Genomic DNA, 19,650 nt, shown 5'->3' with positions numbered 1-19,650 from the left:
CAGAGTTACGTTATACCTTGATATCTTGCACACTGGGGACTGAATCCGAAGATTTTCGAGCCGGTAGCCGAGCATGGCATGAGGATTATCGGGACCGGGAGAGGAATTGCTCATCCGGTAAGTGAGAGCGGCTGTGAAGGCGGAGTGGAGAGGCTGTTCATAATCCTTGATGTTCAAGCCCCTGGAATCCCATCCCCATCTAGGACGTAGTCGTGATAGAGCCTCGAGTAGATTTCCCATTTGTCTAGCAAAACAAGTCAGGTATTGAGGTTCTGTCTTCCCACACACTATCTTATAAAGTCAACGCCACTGTTGGCTGTACCAAACAGAACTTAGTGAGCCCCCTTACTTTTTTGCCTTTGAGAATTATCCTTTGAAACACTACTACTATCTTTTACAATGACAAAATTCTCAAAGGCTAATGAACCCATTGCGGTGGTCGGCACTGCGTGTCGTTTCCCCGGCGGTTGTAACACACCTTCTAAGCTTTGGGACCTGGTGTTCTCATCCCGAGATGTCCTGCAGAAGGTGCCACCTGCTCGGTTTAATGTGGACTCATTTTACCACTCTGATCCGACGCATCATGGTACTACCAATGTTACGCAGAGTTACTTCCTAGATGAGGACGTGACAAAGTTTGACAACGGCTTCTTTGGCATTCAGCCTATGGAGGCTGAGGCTATGGATCCGCAGCAGAGGTTGCTGCTGGAGACAGTCTATGACTCTGTGGTTGATGCAGGCTTGTGAGTTATATTGAATGTTTGTGAGGAGAGATAAGTGCTGACAGTATGCAGGGCGATGGAAGACCTGAAGGGCTCAGATGTGAGTTTTGACAGCAACTACAGAGCATATCTCTTGCAGAACTGACAGATCTTGATATGCAGACATCAGTATTTGTAGGACAGATGTGTGATGACTGGTGCGTACTCAGATCATATATCTGCATCTCCATGTTACTGACAATGCATGCAGGGCCCAAATGCTTGCCAAAGACTGGGACGACATTCCCACCTACATGGGCACTGGCGTTTCTCGTGCTGTCATGTCCAATCGTGTATCGTACTTTGGTAAGTAACACATTTCCTCTGACATCTCAAGTGCTAACGTTGTAATAGTGAGTGAAACGCTGCAGCGCTGGTGCAGAACTAACATGAATGACCCAGTTTGACTGGCACGGACCCTCCATGAGCATCGACACAGGTAAGTCTTCCCCATCTGCAATCTACAAACCCCACATGCTAACAGAATGTTCTGCAGCATGCAGCTCAAGTCTGGTTGCAGTGCACGAAGCAGTCAGGACTCTGCGTAGCGGGGAGTCCAACGTTGCAGTCGCTGCAGGTGCAAATCTCATCTTGCTTCCCGGCATGTACATCTGCGAGAGCAAGCTGCGCATGATTTCGCCTACAGGTCGGAGTCGAATGTGGGATGCTAACGCTGACGGGTATGCTAGAGGTGAGGGATTTGCCTCGGTTATCTTGAAGACGCTGAGCCAGGCGCTTGCCGATGGAGATCCGATTGAGTGCATCATTCGAGAGACTGGTGTGAACCAGGTAAGTGACCAATATGACGTAAAGGAGAGGGAAGCTAATGATAGTAGGACGGCAAAACACCAGGCTTGACTGTGCCGAGCAACATCGCTCAAACAGCTCTCATTCGTGATGTTTACCAACGGGCTGGTTTGGACATCACCAAGCCCTCTGACCGTCCTCAGCTCTTCCACGCCCATGGCACAGGCACCAAAGCCGGAGATCCTAAGGAAGCTGAGGCCATTTTCCGAGCATTCTTCGGCGATAACCAACCTCGCGATGAGAAGCTCAACGTCATTTCCATCAAGACCCAGATTGGTCACACTGAGGGCACAGCTGGTCTCGCAAGTCTGCTTGGCACCATGATGGCGATGAAGAATGCTACCGTGCCGCCTAACATGCACTTTGAGACACTCAATCCTGACATTGAGCCATTCTACGGCAATCTCGAAGTTCCTACTTCTGCAAAAGCTTGGCCTAATGTACATGGAAGCGTCAGGCGTGCAAGTATTAACAGTTTTGGTGAGGAACTTAGCGTAGTCATCCACACTTGTCACTTGCTAATAATATCTGCACAGGATTTGGTGGCACGAATGCTCATGCGATTCTGGAGAGCTACGAGCCTGCTCTTCATAACCAGGCTGTAGCGACCACTGAAGCAGAGTCTCCTCGTCTATACACACCACTTTTGTTCTCCGCCAACAGCGAGAAAGCTCTCAAAGAAATGCTCTCCTCATATTTAAGCTTTTTAGAAGAGCGGTATGAGACAAACATGTCTGACCTGGCTTGGACATTGCACAACCGACGCTCAACACTGCCTTACAGGAGCAGCGTCGTGGTCCCTGCTGGTTCTGGCAATCCCCAAGAAGCTGCCAGAAGTGCTATTCTCTCTGAAATTGAGCGTCTGACAGACTCATCACATAAACTTCACCGATCATCGAGTGTCGCTAAACCGAAGATCCTTGGTGTCTTCAGTGGTCAGGGCGCTCAATGGCCTCGAATGGGTGCCGTACTTCTTGAGTCATCTGCTTGGGCCCGTGCCAAGATCGTTGAGCTCGATGGCTATCTGGCTGAACTTCCCGCTTCAGACGCACCAGACTTCACACTTGAGTCTGAGCTGCTTGCCTTCAAGGAGACTAGTCGCGTCGCTGAAGCCGCCATTTCGCAGCCTCTCTGCACTGCTGTTCAGGTCCTTCTTGTTGATCTTATCCGAGAATTGGCAAATATTCAGCTCAGCGCTGTGGTGGGCCATTCATCTGGTGAGATCGCAGCCGCGTACGCTGCTGGCTTCATGACTCGCCGCGCGGCCATCGTGACAGCTTACTACCGCGGTCGCTACGCCAAACTCGCTGCGTCGCCGTCATCCAGCGAGATCAAGGGCGCCATGGCAGCAGTGGGGACGGACGAAGCCGACGCTCTCGAGTTCTGCGCCCTTGAGGATAACGCCGGCCGTATCACCGTCGCAGCTGTCAATGCACCCTCCAGCGTTACTCTCTCTGGGGATGAGGATGCTATTGAAGAGGCCATAGCTGTCTTCCAAGACGAATGCAAATTTGCGAGACGACTCAAGGTTGATACAGCGTATCACTCTAGTCACATGCAGGCTGCAGCAGGACCGTATCTCGAGGCCCTGCAGAGAAGCGGTGTCCGTTTCGATGAAGAATTCGCTTCTGAGCAGCGTCCTCTATGGTTCTCGAGTACCAAGGTTGATGCTGCGCCTATGAAACGGGAGAACTTAAGTCCTCAGTACTGGATTGACAATATGGTCAAGCCAGTCATGTTTGCGCCAGCACTTGATTGCGCGCTGGTGCATTCGGGACCTTTTGACATGGCCTTGGAACTAGGACCCCATCCTGCACTTAAAGGCCCTGCACTGGAGAGCCTTGGAAGTGGTACACCATACCAGGGTGTGCTTACTCGCGGCAAAGACGACGTTGAGAGTGTCGCCGATTGCTTTGGCGCTGTCTGGCGTAATCTGGGTCGCGGTCATGTCAATTTTGCTTCAATTGACGCTACACTCTCCGGTCGATCATCAACACCCACTGTGGTCAGAGACCTCCCTCCATACCCTTTCACAGCAGATTCTCAAGTCTTCTGGTCAGAGTCCCGTTTCTGTGCCGCGCTTCGTCAAATGGATGAGCCCGTCCACCCAATCCTCGGTCGTCGCATGGTCGAGAACAGCGTTCCGGGCATGACCCAATGGCGCAACATCCTTCGCGCCCGTGAGATCCCTTGGCTTCGAGGCCATCGTCTTCAAGGACAGGTCATCTTCCCCGGCTGCGGATACGCAGCTATGGCTCTAGAAGCAGCGATGATACTGGTGCGAGATCTCAAGGATTCTCCGACCGTGAGATTGTTGAGTCTTTATGATCTTACCATGGATCAGGCGATTGTCTTCAATGATGACAGTTCGAGTGTTGAGACACTTGTTACTATGAAGACTGTTGAGAGTAGCCATGATGAGCTTGTCGTTGACTTTGTCTGCTGCTCTTATCACACTCATGGACTGGCACCAGCTATTACATCTACCCATGCTCACGGTCGCGTCGTCGCTCGTCTCGGTGCTCCATCAGCAGATGCCATTCCGGGTCAAACTGCCCAGGACCCGGCTCGCCAATTCAACCTCGCGCCCATTGAGATCGACCGCTTCTATACCGAGCTGGCCAAGCACGGTTACCAGTACTCTCCTCCCTTCAAGGGCATTGTCGAGATTGAGCGCAAGTCCGACTTTGCGATCGGAAAGATCATTGATCAATCGGGCCCCGAGTGGGAGGATCAAGTCGCCCTCGCTCATCCTGGTCTCATGGACTCTGGTGTACAGACTGTCCTCGCTGCCATGGCTGCGCCCGGCGATGGTCGTTTGTGGTGCCTGCAGATGTTGGTAGGCATCGATGCTATCCACGTCAATCCTTATTTCGCGTCAGCAGCTCGGGGCGCAACCATGGCTTGGGAAGCGAGCACCACGCTTGGTGAAGATGCCGATTCACTCGGTGAGGCTGTCGGCGATATGAAGATGCTTTCGCCTGATGGCCAACAAGCCTACATCGCGGTCGAAGGTGCTAGAATGAGGCCATTTACTCCTGCCACTGCTGCCAACGACTCGCCTCTTTTCTCCACATGGGTCTACGGTCCTTCTGAACCTGATGGTGTTCTCGCATCGCGCGTCAATCGCTCGAAAGAAGTCGCCGACGCAGAGATTCGTTCAGCCGACAACCTTGACAGACTGTCGTTATTCTACGTGCGACGTCTCGCTGAACTTATCCCTGCTGGCTCAAAGGCTCGCGATGAAGCTCAAGAGCACTTCAAGCGTCTTCTCACTTGGTGCGACCACGTTATCGGTCTCGTCAGCCGTGGAGGGCATCATTTTCTGACTCCAGGGATGATGAACGATACCCAAGCTGAGGTCGATCGTCTTCTTGCGGAGTATGCCAACTCGAACGACTTTAGACTCACCCACGCGGCTGCCAAGGCCCTTCTTGAAGTCGTCCCTGCGAACGAAGGCAACGTGCACGAGTACCTTACCAAGGATAACATGCTCAATCGGTACTACGAGGAGACTCTTCGTTACGAGGCAAGTGACCAGAAGATGTACAACATGATGCGCCAACTTGCGCACATCTACCCTCAGATGCGCGTCCTTGAAGTCGGTGCGGGAACTGGCGGTGCGACATCCCACGCGTTGCCCGCTATTGACGGCGCCTTCTCGGTCTACACCTTTACAGACATCTCCACTGCCTTCTTTGACAAAGCAGAAGAGAAGTTCAAGGATTATTCCGGTCGGATTAACTTCAAGGCTCTCGATATGAACAACAGTATCGAAGAGCAGGGCTTTACCGAGTCATCCTACCACGTCGTGATGGCCGGAATGGCCCTACACGCGACTGGCGATGTCGAGGGAGCTCTCCGCAACATCCGTCGTCTTCTCAAGCCCGGTGGTCGTCTCATCGGCTTCGAGAACATCAACAACGACGCCGTGCGACTGGGTATCGGTATGGGTGGCTTCGCTGCCTGGTGGTCCGGCGCGGAGTATGGTCGCCCTTGGGGTCCCATGTTGACGCTTGAGCAGTGGGACGACGCCCTGAAGAGGACTGGCTTCACTGGTGTTGATACGCATACCGTTGGCCACAACCAGACGCAGCCTATGTGTCTCTGGGTCTCAATGGCGAGAGATGAGAAGGTTGATCTTTTGAGGGAGCCCCTCGCTGCTGTGCCTGAAAAGCAACAGAGCCTGGTGGTCGTCGGCGGAAAGTCCCTTGGTACGATGGATCTTGTTGAGAAGACCAAGTCTCTCGTTGCGCCATTTTACCAGACCACGAGCCACTTTAGATCGATTGAAGCCCTCAATGACATCACCGAAGATCAGCTCCCTGAAGGTTCTTCTGTTCTCTGTCTCACAGAACTTGATGAACCTGTCCTCCGCACCGTCACAGACCCCAAGCTAGACGGTCTAAAGACCCTATGGGCTCGTGGCCGCAACATCCTCTGGGTCACCAAGGGCGCCGCTTCAGAGCAGCCCTACAATAATATGGTCGTCGGTCTCGCGCGATCAATTCGTCAAGAATACCCTAGTATCACCCTCCAGACAGTTGATCTCGACAATGCGACCGTCGGCGACGGAGCTTGGGTGCCTTCCTTCGTCGCCAGAACTCTCAGGCGCATTGAACTTCTTGATAAGTGGAAGCGCGAAGAGATTGCCAATGGCGCTGATCTCAATGACAAGCTTCAGTGGACTCAAGAGTCTGAGGTCCGAGTCGTTGAGAAGAAGACTTACATGCCGCGATTGAACGTCAACAAGGAGTTGAACCATCGCTTCAACTCAATCCGACGCATCATCCATGAGGATGTTGATCCCCAGTCGCCCAAGACCTCTTTCAGTCTCAACGCCAGTGTCAATGCGCCATTGGCAGCCCCAGTCATCGGACAGATCTCGCCTCTGCGCGTTCAACCAGAGACTGATGCTACTGTCCCATTCTACGAGGTCCGCATCCGGAAGTCACTTCTCCAAGCTTTAAGGATTAGCACCTTGGGTTACTTCCGTCTTTGCGTTGGCGATGCCGATGGCAAACGGGTTCTCGCTTTGACATCATCTGCTGAGACACCAGCGACAACACCCCAGGACCTCACTGTCGCGCTACCAGCTGGTGCTTCGGAGGAGCTATCTTCAATGGCTCTGTTGTCGACAGCGGCGCACCTCGTCGCTGCTCAGATTGCGGCACTGGCACCTCAGCCAAAGGGTAGTCACATCGTCATTCACGAGGCAGATCCTTTAGTGCGCACTGCAATCATGAGCTTGTTCGAGTCGCATCCCGCACCATCATGGCGCGTCAGCTTCACAGGCTGCCTGGTTGAAGGTCAGCAGCCTCAGGATCATCCTGGCAAGACCACTTGGCTGGCGCAGGTGATGTCATCTCGTGCTATTAGAAAGGTTCTCCCTGCTTTGGCCAGCTCATCGCTCCTGGTCGACTTCTCAGCTCCCAACAGCCCCTCTTCAATTGTTGCGTCTACCATGGCTGAGTGCCTTCCATGGTATGCTCGCACAGAGAAGTCGCTGATCCGAAACCGCATCGAGGTTCGCCCAGGCGATCTCGCAGATGCGAAGGCTGCTCTCCAGGCTGCTTGGAGTAAAGCGAGCAGTATGGTTATTGAAGCTCGCGATCGTGAGACTGTCCCTCTCAACCACATCGAGGGTTTCACTGCACCAATTGGCCAGTCGCTGCACCTCGTTGATTGGACAACTCCATCAGTACCAGTGCGCGTTCATCCCCTTGATCACCATACCAACATCTTCCGATCAGACAAGACTTACCTGCTCGTTGGTCTGTCGGGCGAGATGGGCCAATCGTGCTGTGAATGGATGGCAGCTCATGGCGCACGATATGTCGTGCTGACCAGTCGCTATCCCAAGGTCGATCAGCGATTTATTGACAACATGGAGCAAGCTGGTGTCACTGTCGTTCCTCGCAAACTTGACATCACTAGCAAGGAATCGCTTCATTTGTGCCACCAGGCCATCACCCGCACGCTACCGCCGATCGCTGGTGTTGCCAATGGCGCCATGCTTCTGCAGGATGTTCTCTTCAAGGACATGGACGCTGCCAATCTGAACAAGGTCCTTGCGCCCAAGGTCAATGGCAGTATCTACCTCGATGAACTATTTGCCGATACCAAGCTGGACTTCTTCCTCATGTTCAGCTCTGCAGCTAGTATCGTCGGATCTCGAGGTCAAGCCAATTATGCTGCTGCCAACATGTTCATGGCCTCCCTCGTCAACAATCGTCGCAAGCGCGGTCTCGCAGCGTCCATCATCAACATCAGCGCTCTCATTGGTCTCGGCTACATTGAGCGACAGAAGATTTACGACGCGAGCTTTTTCAAGGACATCGGTATCGCCAATACCTCGGCGCAAGGTCTTCACCAGCTCATCGCCGAAGCCATTCTCGCTGGGCAGCGCTTCGGTCCTGATGAGGATATTGAGGGCGGTGAGATCTCGCAGGGAATCATGCCTCAATTCTCTGACGATGAGCACAAGTCATTCTTCATTCATGACTCCAAGTTCAGCAACATGTTGATTGAACGTGTCGACGGCGATGCAGATGTCGATGCGTCAGGTAACGCAGCTGCTGTGTCGCTTAGTCGCCAATTGAAGCGTGTCACTAGCAAGGACCAGGCGTTGAGGGTCATCGCTGATGCCTTTACTCTGAAACTGAAGAAGATGCTACGTATCCCTGCAGAGACTGATGTTCCCGAGTCATTGGCTTTGGTAGACCAAGGTGTTGATTCACTTGTCGCTGTGGACGTGCGATCGTGGTTCTTGAAAGAACTCGACACCGACATGCCTGTTCTCAAGATTCTGGGTGGCAACTCAATTCTTGATCTCGCAAGCGATGCATTGGAGCGAATTCCCAAGGCTCTCCTTGACCTAGACCGCGATGGTGACGATGCAAACAATGAAGCGCAACCAGTCAGCGACAAGAAGCTCACTGAGCCTCCAACCTCAAGCTCTAGCTCAGACGTTGTGACTGGCGACTCCGATGCTGTCTCACAAAGCTCAGCGACAGACGTTTCCACAACCGCAAAGAGCACAGCGGGAGCTGACACGGCAAGCATCCCCCCATCTCTAAGCAACATGAAGAATAACAATCAGTTGGACGACAGGCATAAGCGAGAGCTCCAAGACGAGACGAAAAAGCGCCGTGCAGATGAAAAAGCGGCGGCGGAGAGGCGGGAGGAGATTGTGAAGAGTTCCAGTGAGGTTGTTGATGAGATGTCCCTTGTTCAGAGTCGCTTTTGGTTCCTTACTACGGCGTTGGAGGATAAGACTACGTTTAATGTTACGATTTCGGCGCACTTGAAGGGCAGGATTGATGTTGGGAAGTTGGATAGGGCGTTGGAAGGTGTTACTAAAAGGCATGAGATCTTACGGACAAGATTCTTTGTGAGTGGCGGCTCCAATCCTTTCCTAGAGCAATTAGTGCTCTGCTTAGAGCACGAAGCTGACCAGTATCACAGTTTGGGGGCAAGTCTCTCGAGACGCCCATGCAAGGCGTTCTCTCAAAGCCGACAGTCCACCTCACATCACGACACATCAATAGCAAAGAGGACGTTGACGAAGAGATGGAATGGCTTCATTCTCACCCTTGGGATCTCGGCGGTTGGGAAACCATTAAACTTTCCCTTCTTTCCCAATCCGACACTGAGCACTGGCTCGTGTTAGCATTCCATCACATCGCCTTTGACGGGTACAGTCTCGAGATTTTCTGGAGCGACCTGGGAAAAGCCTACAACGCCAACGGATCGATTCCGGCATTACCTGATGCGAAGCAGTACCGAGCTTACATTGCCAAGCAACGCAGGCAGAACCTGTCCAAGCCATTTGAGTGGAGGAAGGCAATTGAGTACTATCGCAAGCTCATCATGCCTGAGCCCGAGCCACTTCCTCTTCTACCCTTTGCAAAGGTCAGCCACAGGAAGTTACTCGAGAACTACAGTTGTTACAACGCGGAGATCACTCTTGAGCCTTCGGAGGCGGCGCGCATCAGGAAGCTTGCCAAGGCCAATCACTCAACGTCATTCCACGTCTACGTCGCAGCTCTTCAGACTCTGCTTTTTGGTCTGATGCCTGACTCTGTTGATCGCTTGTTCATCGCGATGGACGATACCAACAGACTCGATAAGGACTTCATGGATACGATTGGTCTTTTCGTCAACACTCTCTTCCTCCGCTTCGATCGCGCTGACTACAACAAACTCTCTTTCTCAGATGCCGTCAAGGCCGCTCGCACAAAGACCTACAAGGCCCTTGAGCACTCCGTTCTTCCGCTCGACGTTCTCCTCAAAGAACTCTGCATCACGCGTCATGGCGATGCAGTACCCGTCGCGCAAGTCCTGATTGACTACCGCGTTTCTCATAAGGAGTGGTTCAGACTTGGCGACTGCAGGGCGAAGATGGGTACCGGTCGAGCAGAGCGCCAAGGTAGCGATCTTGCATTTTACATCCTTGACGACTCTGATGAGCAGAATGGCGGGAGTGTTCGAGTTGGTGTTGAGGTTCAATCGACGCTGTATGACGCAGAGCATGCTGAGATGCTTATCAAGGCGTATGCCAATCTTTTGAGAAAGGTTACAGCGGATGAGGCTGGCTCGAAGACGGCTCTCAAGTCGCTGCCGCCGTGGACCCAGAATGACTTGTCTATTTCTCTGGGACCGACGATTGATGCTTGGCCTAACTCCGACACCCTCTCGCATCGCATTGACGCCATGATTCGCGAGAGCCCGTCTGCACCGGCCCTCGACGATGAGACGAGTCAATTGTCCTACGAGCAAATGGGTCGTCGCATCGATGAGATCGCCGCTTCTTTGACCTCTGCTGGTTTGAGCGAGAATGACTTCATCGGTGTCTTCCAAGAAACTGGTGTTGACTGGATCTGCTCGATGCTTGCGATTCTCAAGCTCGGCATGACCTACGTGCCCTTGTATCCTCCCATTGGGATGCCTCGACTGGCAGCCAATGTGCAGGTCGCTCAACCCCAAGCAGTTCTCGTTGATGACTCTACCGCCGACAAGTTTGATCGATTGGGAACTCGGTCTGCTCAGATGATCCACGTTCCTATCGCTGGATCTTCTTCAGCTGAAGTCCCGATCCGAGCGAAGTCTGGTCAGAAGGCTATGATCCTCTGTACGAGCGGCTCAACTGGCATCCCGAAGGCCGTCGTCCACACAAATCGAAGTCTGAAGGCTCTCGTTGAACCACACGCCATCGTTCAAGAACAGGACAAGCCCAGCTATGCCGCTCGAGTCCTCCAACAGAGCGCTTTCAGCTTTGATCTCTCAATTGATCAGACGATGCTTGCGCTCTGCAACGGCGGTTGTGTCATCGTCGTTCCCAACTCGAAGCGAGGTGACCCTCTTGGTACAGTCGATATGATCGCCCGACACAACATTACGTATACGATGTGCACGCCCTCTGAGTATAGTATCTGGCATCGCTTTGCTCGAGACCGTCTTCTCGATTGCACAGCTTGGGAGAATGCTTCCTCATCTGGTGGGCCTCTGTCAACCGCTCTCGTTCGCGCTTTCGCTGGCCTTGAACTTCCTCGTCTCAGAGTCTTCAATCACTGTGGTCCGACCGAGACAACTGTTACCAACAGGATTGAACTCAACTTTGCTGACTACGCTGAGGGCGACAAGGCGCAGATGCGATATGTCACCGACGTTGGCTTCCCTTGCGCCAATTACTCTACATACATCGTCGATGAGAACATGAGCCTCGTTCCACGTGGCTATCCTGGTGAGATTGTGGTAGGAGGTGCTGGTGTGGCAGATGGCTATCTCGGGCGTCCGGACCTTACCAAAGAGAAGTTCATTCAGGATCCATGGACTTCGTCCAAGGAGTGGAAGATCATGTATCGCACCGGCGACCGTGGCAAGCTTCGCGCGAACGGTATGGTTGACATTTTGGGTCGTATCGAAGGCGGTACCCAGGTCAAGCTGCGCGGCTATCGCATTGAGCTAGGCGACGTGGAGAGTGCTATCTTGAGCGCGGCCCAGGGCGTTCTGTCAGATGCTGTTGTGACTCTACGATACCCTGAGGAGCGCCATGAGGATCACGATGATGATGGCTTCCTTGTCGCGCATGTCGTTATCGCTGACAAGAGTCTTCGTCGTCCTGAAGTAGAGTCCTTCTTGCGCAAGATCGTCTCGAAACTCCCTCTGCCTCATTACATGCTTCCAGCTTTGATGCTGCCAATTGACCGCTTCCCATTGACAGCGCATCAGAAGCCTGACCGCAGCGCGATCGCAGCTCTTCCTCTGCCTGCCTTCACGCCATCTACTGCCAATGATGCCGTTGCTGAAGAGGGCAGTCTTGAGTCGGAGACACAGAAAAAGATCGCGAAGATGTGGCGGACCCTAGTCCCAGCGAGTGCTTCGGCCACCATCACAGCAGACACCGACTTCTTCCACGTCGGCGGAAGCTCATTGCTTCTGATCAAGCTTCAGGGCATGATCAGGAAGGAGTTCAACGTGTCGCTGAGACTTTTGAACCTCATGGCTGCTAGTAAGCTTCGTGAGATGGCAGCGCTGGTGAACGATGAGGTCAGTGGTGGTGATATCGATTGGGAGAGGGAGACCAAGATTCCCGATGAGTGGTTGAGCATACCGCAGGTCGCGTCGCAGAAAGCGGATGGTTCTCTACGCGTTCTTGTCACTGGCGCGACCGGGTTTTTGGGGCAAAACTTGATGTCCCATCTTGCTGAGGCGCTTCGAGTATCTGAGATACACTGTCTTGTCCGCGACGCGTCAATTGACGAGGCCAGCGACAAAGTGACTCTCTGGCACGCAGATCTCAGCCAACCCAACCTCGGTCTATCCGACACTGACTTCACGCGTCTCAGCGACAGTGTCGACGCGATCATCCACTGCGGTGCCAATCGCTCTTTCTGGGATGATTACCGTTCCCTTCGCGCTGTCAACGTTACCAGTGTCGCGGAACTCATTCGTCTCGCGCTTCCCCGCCGTCTCCCGGTTCACGTGTTGTCTAGTGGAGCTGTCAAACGGTATGGAGATGGACATCCACCTGTCGATGGCGGCGATGGATATGTCGCCTCAAAGTGGGCTGCGGAGGGTTTGTTGCGTGATGCTGCGAAGCGAACTGGATTGCCTGTGTTCATTCACCGCCCAGCGCCAGCATTGACTGCTACTGAGACTGGCGATGAGGATACCATCACGTCAGATGAGCTTCTTCGTCTCGCGAAAGCCATTTCTCTGCGCCCCGATCCAACAGGTCTGAATGGCACGGGTCATTTCGCACCAATTGATCAGATCTCGAGCCGCATTCTCGACGCGCTTCTCCAGTCTTCTGTCCAATCACAAGACGACGTTAAGGTTATCGAACACGCGGGTACCAAGACATTGAGCATGGGCGAGTTTGCGAACCTCTGCGAGCAATTGCCAGAGTTGAAGGAGCTTCCTACTACAAAGGTGCTCCAATGGTTTGGTCAAGCGAAGAAGCAGGGATTGAAGCAATTCTTGACAGCGCTGGAGGTGGAGTTTAGTGATGACAAGGGTGATACTGCTGTGATGAGCAGATGAAGGATGTTTTGTCGGGAGCAATATGGCCGGGACACAGGGATAGATAGAGGTGCCTGGAGTTTGTGGATATTTCTTGCATGTAATTTTTCTCTCTCGTCTCTTTGTACTAAACAGAATACAGTTCTTTCTCATCATGTGAGCATTTTTGTATTTCCGCGTATCCGGTTCAATGCAATGTTACTGTCAACACCAACCCTGTACTCCGTAGTCAACTCCACCAACTACCCTGCATCTTAATGCCTCCTTTACCGTTGATGCTTCAAAAACGCTCAATTGATCGAGCCACTGGAACAAATACATGCTCATATTCCCTCTATTGCACGATTCCCCAACTACGGGTCATAAATCGCTTCATCTTGACATGTCTCACCTCACTTAAACTTTCCCCATGATTCGACTCCCCCGATAAACTTCTATCATCTCAACTGTCGGCCCGTTGATGTGGGGTAGACAACTCCAAGCATAACACCTTTCAAGACAAGATCTACACTCAGAAACTTGAACCTCTTCTTCCATTCGATGACGATATCTATCGGACCGACGCTACTTCGCCGAGTCGGTCCTGTTTCCATGTCTTCCCCACAACCGCCAGATTAACCTATGGTTCTGACATCACCTCTTCTCCAGATCGGCGTGTTTCTTGCCTGGAGATGAACGCGGGGAAGAAAAAACGCTAACCGTTGGATCGGTGCCGATGTCGTTGGGACGGTATCGCCTGATGAGGTTGTTTAAGTATATAAGCGTCATGTAATCCTCAAAAAAATAAACTACTCAGCTAGATACAGCTCTGCATCCTGATCATCATGAGAGGTCTTTTGTTCTCGACTGTCGCTGGTCTCGTCCAGCTCAGCACCGCCCAGTCTTCCACTACGCTTCCTGTACCAACTGGAACACCCATCACTGGCGATTACAATGGCGCATATCGTCCTCAGATTCACTTTTCCCCTCCCCAGCATTTCATGAACGACCCCAATGGCATGTTCCGCGATGCCGATGGTCTCTGGCATTTATACTATCAGTATAATCCCACTGATGTAGTCGCGGGTAATCAGCATTGGGGCCATGCAACCTCGAAGGATTTGTACCACTGGGTGAATCAGCCCATTGCGCTTTTCCCACCAGAGAAGGATACTTATGTATTCTCTGGAAGTGCTGTTGTTGATGTCAACAACACCTCCGGATTCTTCCCTGACCAGGATAATGGTGTCGTTGCGATTTACGTAAGTAGTTAATATTAGTCGGTTAAGATCACTGCTAACCATACGCAGACACTGTCATCGCCTACCGTTCAAGACCAGGCAATCGCCTATTCTCGAGATGGAGGCTACACCTTTACTCCCTATGCCAAAAACCCCGTCATCAACAGCACATCTACTCAGTTCCGTGATCCTAAAGTCATTCGTTACGATGACTCATGGATCATGGTCGTTGCCTACCCTCAAGACTTCAAGATCGGCATCTTTGAGTCTGACAATCTCAAGGACTGGACGCCTACCAGCAACTTCTCCCACCACGGCCTTCTCGGTCTGCAGTACGAGTGCCCTAACATGATCCCCATGCCCTACGTCGATGAGGACGGTAAGAAGCAGGATGATATGTGGCTCATGGCCATCAGCATCAACCCTGGTGCGCCATTGGGAGGCTCTATTACTGAGTACTTCCCTGGTACTTTCAACGGTACTCACTTTGAGGCTGTTGATGCTGCTGCACGAATTGCGGACTTTGGCAAGGACAACTACGCTGGCCAGTGGTTTTACGGTCTTTCAGAGGACGAGTATCCTGTTTCTATTGCTTGGGCTTCCAACTGGCAGTATACCAGCGTTGTGCCTACTGGCGATGAGGGTTGGAGAAGCGCCATGAGTCTTCCTCGTGAGAACTACCTCACCAAGGCTAAGCGTGTTGGCTGGAAACTTGTCTCAAAGCCCTATGACCTCAGCCCTGTCCTGGGTCGCGAGCTCGCCTCCAACAGCAGCTTTGGTAACGGAACACTTATTGTCGACTACTCTGATGTTGAGTCTAACGCTATTTACTGGGAAGTCAACGTCACTGGGATTCCCGACAGCGGAATTCCCTCAACCTCTTCTATGAACTGGACGTTCTCAAGCCCCATCACCAACGAAGCCATCAAGAGCGGCTACTACCTCGGTGGCGATCCAGTGTTCTTCCTCGACCGCGGCGGTGTCAAGGGCTTTGACAACATCTTCTACACTGATAAGACATCCTTGGGTAGTCTCGCTACCGAGAACGGCATCTGGAGCCTTAGTGGTGTGATTGATAGATCAATTTATGAGGCTTTCCTCAACGGTGGCGTTGATAGCGTCACCAACACTTTCTTCTCCACAGAGCCCTTGACACTCATGATCTTCAGCGCAACTGACTTGCCGGAGGATGTCAAGGTTAGTGTCAAGGTTCATGCTTTGGAGAGTGCTTGGAAGGAGATGGAGAATGACGATGGACTTGTGGCGGGAAACGGAACATCGAGTTCGTCATAGTATATAACATTTTAAGTATATATGTGAGCATATAATATTGGCGCTTTGATAACAGCTTATGCGATACTGATAACCTCAAGCTACATTCTATTCCATTTCGAACTCTAAACCTTTACTCATTTTCTGTCCAACGTACTGAAAAGCTTGTGTTGCTTGATCGGTGAGATGGAGATTAAGGCTAGTACTGCCCAAGCCAGCATCATCAACCAAACATGTCCAAATGCTTTCATGAGTGACTCCATTACTCCACTGTACCAGCCCTCGGGCAGATGGTGAATCTCGGTCAGGTCATCCTTGATACGCCAAATCTCATCCGCCGCATTAGGCTGATTGCCGAATCGGGCCCACAAGCTCATATCTAGGCTTGATTGGTATAAGACGGAGGCGAGTGTTATTCCAATGGTGCCGCCCAAGCTTCGTGCTAGGTCTATAAATCTGTCAATAGGGTTCTTCCCAGGGGTAGCTGAAAGTCTTACATGTGGTGGATGTGACAACGGCCTGTTGCGCATGACCTACAGCTGCTACGCAAGCGACCTGTGTAATGCTGAAGACGGCATTGTAACCCAGGCCAACGATAAAGAAGGCTAGGCAAGTCATCCAAGCTTGACTGACATCATTCTGAACTGCGAATATGGCAGTGCCTATGATAAGAGCAAGAATACTGCTTACTACCAGTCCTACATACTTGCCCGTCTTCTTCATGAGGTAGCCGGGGACGAGTCCTCCGAGGCATGTGCCAACTGACGCCGGTAATATCTTCAAACCCGCGTTAGTGGCGGAATCACCACGGGCTTGAAGATAGAGAGGGACATAAAAGATGCTGGTCAGAGCAATGGCTGAGCAAAAGACACTAGCCAAGCAAGAAGCAAGTACTGTTGGGTTGAGAAGAAGCCGGACAGGGATGATCGGCTGAGAAGCTCTAAGCTCCCAGACGACGAAGGCTGAGAACAATAGAATCGAGAGTGAAATCGCTGCTATAGGCAAGGGATGCAGCCACGGGACTATGTTTCCTCCAGAGCTTAGACCTAAGACGAGGGATGCCAGGAAAGAGGAAACCAAAAAGACGCCGCCAAAGTCAATACGCTTGACGTAGGACTTGTCAGACTGTTTGGGTGGGACTTTGATCAAGCTGTACACGATGAGAGCTGAGAGGAGAGAAGGGAGAACTTGGATGAGAAACGCCATTCTCCATCCCCAGCTGGTATAGTCATTTAAGAAGCCACCAAATACAGCACCGACCATGGCACCAGAAGCATACCAGATGTTGGCAATACCTCCCACTAGTCCACGCTTCCGAAGAGGGACAAGATCTGAGCCTAGGAAGGTTGGTATACTCATAAGCCCCCCACCGCCGATTCCAGCGATAACTCTTCCAAGTATCATTATCTTCTGGCTAGTAGCAAGACCGCATATGAGGTTCCCAACTGCGAAGGCAATGTTACTAAATGCCAAACCAGGTCCACGACCGAAAATGTCGGTGAGACGGCCTGAGATTGGCTGACTAGCAGCATTGGCTATCAGATATGCCGTAGCAAGCCAGGATAGGAGACTAAGCGAGTTGAACTCGCTGGAAATCTGAGCAGACAGGGTAGCGATAACAGTCGTATCGGCTGCACCGAGGAAGACGCCAAGCCAGGCTGTGCTCATGATCATAGCGAGTCTTGCGAAGGAGAGCTCTTTGGGAATGATCGCTACTTCTCCATCCAGCTCAGAAGTCGCGACTGTATCACGACAAGAAGATCCATAGTTTTGGTTCTCATGATCCGACCTGAGAAGTGATGTGCGTTCGGACATGATGTCTGGAGGATAAGAAGAGGGAAAATTATCAGACAATGATATAAAAATAGTCAATAAAGAAAGATGTGGGAAAGGTAGTTAAGTTGCAGTTTCTTCTAAACAAAATGAATAACAAAATAAAGGATTTAACGCGGTCTACGGTAGGCTGATACCAGGAATAGACTCAACGGGGAACAAAACGCACTGATGCATCAACAAATATTGTCTCTGGCACTACCGGCTAAGGCCTAATGCGGATGGAACTTTTTAGCGCAATTGCGAAAAAAGACACAGAAGGGAAAATCCTTTTGATCTTCGAGAGCCTGGTCCAAGGTACGACCCCCCATTTCACCCTTGTATGGATGCGCATGTCACCCGAGTGTACTTCCATGATCGACGTTACCGAAAATCACAAGTTAGTGAGCATGCATACCTACTTCTCTCCACATCGCGGTCAACGCATTCCCGCATCCTGATTCAGATAACTAGCAATACTGATCGTCCCGTTTGTCTTAGCCTCGATCAGCAAGAATGGTCCCCAAGCCTCGCCGACTTCCGGGCGCTCAGTCTGCGTCACTGACCCGGGCCTCAGCTTGGACATGTCTCAGCACCCTTATCTGAAGATCTGCACTCGGCAAATTATAACATTTTCAGCCGTGTGCCTTCAACTGAGACATTGGAGTCCGCGCGTAATATTGAGTAACCAGTCTTTGGTATGCCGCGTCCCAGAAGGCGAAGGGAACGCAAATGAGGTCAAGCCTCAATTATTATTGTTGAGCCTATGACGTATACCAGAAGCGCCTGGTAGGTACAATTTCAGATACCTCACTCGAAAGCTATTGAGAAATGGCACGAATCTTGGGAGACAATATTTACAGCTTTCGAAATAAACCGTCAAGATGTGGCCCAAGCCTGTTATCCTGCTCGCCTTTGCTTTCTTCCTGCGCTCAACTACCTGCGCTCCTACTCCCGAGCTGTCATCCCTCACAACGGATTATGAAGTTATTGTCGTAGGTGGCGGGCCTTCAGGCCTCGGTGCTCTCAGCTCCCTTGGACGCATTCGCCGCAAGGCTTTAATGATCGATTCTGCCCAATATCGCAACGCGCCAACGCGACTCATGCACGATGTTGCTGGCTCTGATGGTTTGTTGCCTCTTCTGAAAGTACTACTGAGCTATTTGCTGACTAAATGTAGGTGTAACGCCAGCGTATTATCGATGGTCCGCCATGCAGCAAATTGCCCGTTACCCAACCGTCAGCACAATGAACGGAACTGTGATCAGAATTGAGCCTGAAGCAAACTACACTTTCTTCAATGTATCATGTACATCGCTAGACGGTACAACTTCTACTTATACCGCCAGGAAGGTCATCTTGGCGACTGGTCTGCGGGACCTTCTTCCGGAAACACCTGGGCTTCAAGAGAACTTTGGGAAGGGTATCTACTGGTGTCCTTACTGCGATGGAATTGAACATGCCGATCAGTCAATGGGTATTGTTGGTCCTCTTGACATGGCTATCGAGGCAGCTGCCGAGGCTATCACTCTGAACTCCGACATTGTGATCTTCGCTAATGGCACTGATACGCCCGAATACCGTTCCAAAGCTGACAAGCAATTTACGGAGAACTCGTCAGAGTATCTTCGAAAAAGGAACATCAAAGTCGACAATCGTACCATAACTCGCATCACTAGATTACATGATGGTGGAGCACATGAGAGGGATCCGAGCCTGCCAATGGTACCTGAACATGACCTCTTCAGAGTTGAATTCGACGACTTTGGGAGAATGGAGCGTCAGGTACTCTTTACAGTCTTCGGCAGCGAGCAAAGGTCACCGCTTGGAGAAATGCTCGGAGTCAGTATGGCTAATGGCATGATGGAAGTGGATCGCATAAGCATGCGTACGAATGTGCCTGGTATCTATGCTGTTGGCGATGCGAGCACTGACAAAAGCACCAATGTTTTACATTCGCTTTATACTGGGAAAATTGCAGTTGTAGACATTAACAGTAAGTCGACTGTCCCCGATGCAGTGTCACTCAAGTCATTTGGCAGCTGACAATCTTTGAACAGTGGAATTGGAGAGGGAGATAAGCAGGTCATTAAAGTCTCAGGCCCAGATTGATCGGGAGAAGAACCTCGGCCACGATCAGCGGAGGAAGCTTTGGAGACAGATGAGCGGGCAAGCTGGAGAAATCCTGGACCTGTAGATGTTTGGACTTAATGTTGGATTTATATACCGCAGATTGAGATTATTGGGTCAAC

General features: G+C 51.6%; 4 protein-coding genes across 4 annotated transcripts; 3 read left to right on the top strand and 1 right to left on the bottom strand.

The window, feature by feature from the left end:
- Positions 1-399: 399 nt before the first annotated feature.
- J7337_007367 (putative Hybrid PKS-NRPS biosynthetic cluster) lies at positions 400-13,115 on the top strand (the record flags this gene model as incomplete). The annotated part of the gene is made up of 6 exons (XM_044825019.1): positions 400-743; positions 973-1,067; positions 1,258-1,550; positions 1,598-2,048; positions 2,105-8,961; positions 9,036-13,115. The coding sequence occupies 6 exons, from the start codon at positions 400-402 to the stop codon at positions 13,113-13,115; spliced, it is 12,120 nt and encodes a 4,039-aa protein (XP_044680676.1).
- An 803-nt stretch (positions 13,116-13,918) lies between these two features.
- On the top strand, positions 13,919-15,607 carry J7337_007366 (uncharacterized protein; the record flags this gene model as incomplete). Its single annotated transcript, XM_044825018.1, has 2 exons — positions 13,919-14,335; positions 14,384-15,607. 2 exons carry the CDS (start codon positions 13,919-13,921, stop codon positions 15,605-15,607), a joined length of 1,641 nt encoding a protein of 546 aa, XP_044680675.1.
- A 116-nt stretch (positions 15,608-15,723) lies between these two features.
- On the bottom strand, positions 15,724-17,401 carry J7337_007365 (uncharacterized protein; the record flags this gene model as incomplete). Its single annotated transcript, XM_044825017.1, has 2 exons — positions 15,724-16,034; positions 16,084-17,401. 2 exons carry the CDS (start codon positions 17,399-17,401, stop codon positions 15,724-15,726), a joined length of 1,629 nt encoding a protein of 542 aa, XP_044680674.1.
- Positions 17,402-18,282: 881 nt separating this feature from the next.
- J7337_007364 (uncharacterized protein) lies at positions 18,283-19,595 on the top strand (the record flags this gene model as incomplete). Its single annotated transcript, XM_044825016.1, has 3 exons — positions 18,283-18,526; positions 18,579-19,394; positions 19,459-19,595. The coding sequence occupies 3 exons, from the start codon at positions 18,283-18,285 to the stop codon at positions 19,593-19,595; spliced, it is 1,197 nt and encodes a 398-aa protein (XP_044680673.1).
- Between the last annotated feature and the right edge of the window lie 55 nt (positions 19,596-19,650).

Source organism: Fusarium musae, chromosome 5 (genome assembly GCF_019915245.1).
Source record: "Fusarium musae strain F31 chromosome 5, whole genome shotgun sequence".
Classification (NCBI taxonomy): Eukaryota; Fungi; Ascomycota; class Sordariomycetes; order Hypocreales; family Nectriaceae; genus Fusarium; species Fusarium musae.
The sequence above is the reverse complement of the archived record's forward strand: the minus strand, read 5'-3'. Positions and strand labels throughout refer to the sequence as shown.